Raw genomic sequence first — 2,873 nt, 5'->3', positions numbered from 1 at the left:
TCTAATTTTTTGATAGCATTTTTGCAAGAGCAAATTTTCTGGTTTTTGACAGCATTTTCGCAACAACAAATTTTCTGGTTTTGATAGCATTTTGAAAAACTTGTAAATTCAATAACTTTTGAACCGTGACTCCGTTTAAGGTGCCGTTTGGACTGTTACGAAGCTAAGAATATTATCTATAATATGATATTCATTTTGATAATAGTAGATTAATATTTTATCAAAAGAATCTTAATATGGATGTATGTTTTATGTGTGGTGAATGTGAATGGCATGTTTTCTATTGTTTGGCATGTATTGGATGGTTTTAGATGGATTTTGTGAAGAAACATAATACTTGAAGTTATTTATGTGATGATGTGAATTGGTGAATTTGATGAATAAGATGAATTGGCTTGTTTGCTTTATATTAATGTGTTGTGATGAGATGGTGAATGCTATTTAATCTATTGTTTGGGATTGAAGTCATGTAAGGTGTATGTTGTGAAAATGTTGGATGTGGTATGCTTATGTATGATTAAGGGGTTGCAGACGTCTTAATTCCATGAGTCATGTTGTTGTTGCACACTTACACTAGCATGAGTCTATGAAAGAGACAATGTTGGGTAATCTCGTGTAGATTATTTGCTTGTCCCAAACCTAACACCGAATGGGGTTTCAAAGCTTAAGGCCAATCGAACTTTAAAGGTGGTTATCTAGTCTATTTGAGAGACGCTCGGCAAGATGGAAATGATAACGGATGGGATCCACATGCATATCGCATTGAGTCACACATTGAGTCGCACGTGTCGGTGTGAATTGTTGTTTGTGTGATTATGTAATATGATTTTGTGGATATGATTTTGGTAGATATGCATATACGTGGATTTTAGGTGATCCATTTGATATGAATTAGTGATGTGTTGTTGATGTGATATGTGTGCATATTTGTGATATATGTGATGAAATGGTGACTTGTATATATTATGGAATCATGTGAAAGTTGTATACATATTTGATGATGTTTTGTAAATGATGATGGATGATAATATGTACATGAAATCGATATGTTGTGAAATATGAATTTTGTACATCGTTTAGTATTTATAAATGAATACTTGTGGATTATTGAGCCATGTCGTATGATGATAAACATGTGATTCTTTAATAAGATGATATGATGCATGTTTGTATGAAGCATGACGAATTCTAATAATATATGTATGTTTGTTATACATTTCATATTATTATATTTTTCTATAATGATTTGAATTCTCACCCTTCTGTTGGAATGATGTTCTATCGTGACATCACTCAGGTACCGGAGATAGTGGTGCTTCCCACAAGGATTAGATTCGGAGGCTAGTTCTTGTTATGTTTTGACTAGGTAGTCTATAGTGCTCTGGTCATGTAACACTTGGGTTTATGGGATTATTTGTATTTGTTTTGAGGTTGAGAGATATTGTTGTGCTCTCTTTTATCTTGTTATTTGGATATGTTGGTTTTGATGTTGAGTGGCCTTAGAGCCCAAAATGGTATTTTATGGTAGATGATTTATGGGAATCATCATTATTTACCATTTATGAAGAGAGATGTTATTCTGTTGTGTGAGTTTGCATGTTGGTTATTTGGTTTTTATTTATAATTTGTGTTACTTGTATATGACCATGGCATGTGTTGTTTCTGTCAAAAGTAAATATGATACCCTCATGTATGCATGCTTTAATTTACTCTGATTATGCAATTGTATGTTGTATTTGAGTATTAGAAGTTTGGGGGTGTTACATTAGTGGTATCAGAGCACGGTCGGTCATTCGGCCAGGTTATGAATTTGTTTGATTCCATTGTATCTGATTTATGTGTATGACACAATCGATACGGTTTGTTTAACAATCCTTGTTGTTATGGTTGTTTGGTGGGTGTGGAAGGAAGATGGTTGCTGGAAGGAATGATGATGCGCTTGCAGTGGCATTGACCCTGTTGGTTGGTGCCATTTCGCAAATGAATGTTGGTGATCGGGAGCGTGATGTTGATGAGTTTCATGCTTTGCGGAAGTTTCAGAGGAACAATCCGCTAACTTTTGAAGGAGCTCATGAACCTGACAAAGCTCAAGCGTGGTTGAAGGCGATTGAGAAACTATTTCGAGTTATGAACTGTTCAGATGCGCAAAAGGTGCAGTTTGGCACTCATATGCTTGAGAAAGAAGTTGAGGATTGGTGGCGCAACACTGTTCAGAGATTTGATGAGGATGGTATTGAAGTGACTTGGGCACTTTTGCGTGATGCTTTTTTGGAGAAGTATTTTCCAAAAGATATTCGTGGAAAGAAGGGAATTGAATTCCTTGAGTTGAAGCAAGGTAATGGTACCGTAACTGAGTATGCTGCAAAGTTTGAGGATTTGATCAAATTTTGTCCCCATTACAATACTGCTAATGTTGAGAGATCCAAGTGTCTTAAGTTTGTGAATGACTTGGGACCTGATATCAAGAAGGAAATGAGTTACCAAAAGATTATGATATTTTCTGAGTTGGTTAACAAGAGTAGGATCTATGATGAGGATAACCGTGAGAGTGTTGCTCATTACAAGTCCTTGCATGATAAGAAAGGAAAAGGGAAATTCTGAGGGAAGTCGTATGATGGTAAGAAGAAAGCTGGTGATAGAAAGAAGCCGAGTGGGGGAGGATCTCACACTCCTGTCAAGTGCTTCAGATGTGGTGTTAAGGGACATCGTGCTCCCGAGTGTCCTAAGGGCGATGTGACTTGTTTCAAGTGTGGCAAGCAAGGTCACAAATCTTTTGATTACATAGTTGGTTCGAATGTGACTTGCTACAACTGTGGTGAGCAAGGGCACATTAGTACCAAGTGCAATAAGACGAAGAAGGAGCAAGCCAAAGG

General features: G+C 36.5%; 1 protein-coding gene across 1 annotated transcript; it reads left to right on the top strand.

The window, feature by feature from the left end:
* Positions 1-1,911: 1,911 nt before the first annotated feature.
* Positions 1,912-2,601, top strand: LOC127081511 (uncharacterized). Its single transcript, XM_051021763.1, has one exon. It carries the CDS (start codon positions 1,912-1,914, stop codon positions 2,599-2,601), a length of 690 nt encoding a protein of 229 aa, XP_050877720.1.
* The last annotated feature ends 272 nt before the right edge of the window (positions 2,602-2,873 follow it).

This window comes from Lathyrus oleraceus, chromosome 5 (assembly GCF_024323335.1).
Source record: "Lathyrus oleraceus cultivar Zhongwan6 chromosome 5, CAAS_Psat_ZW6_1.0, whole genome shotgun sequence".
In the NCBI taxonomy this organism is placed as follows: domain Eukaryota; kingdom Viridiplantae; phylum Streptophyta; class Magnoliopsida; order Fabales; family Fabaceae; genus Lathyrus; species Lathyrus oleraceus.
The sequence above is the reverse complement of the archived record's forward strand: the minus strand, read 5'-3'. Positions and strand labels throughout refer to the sequence as shown.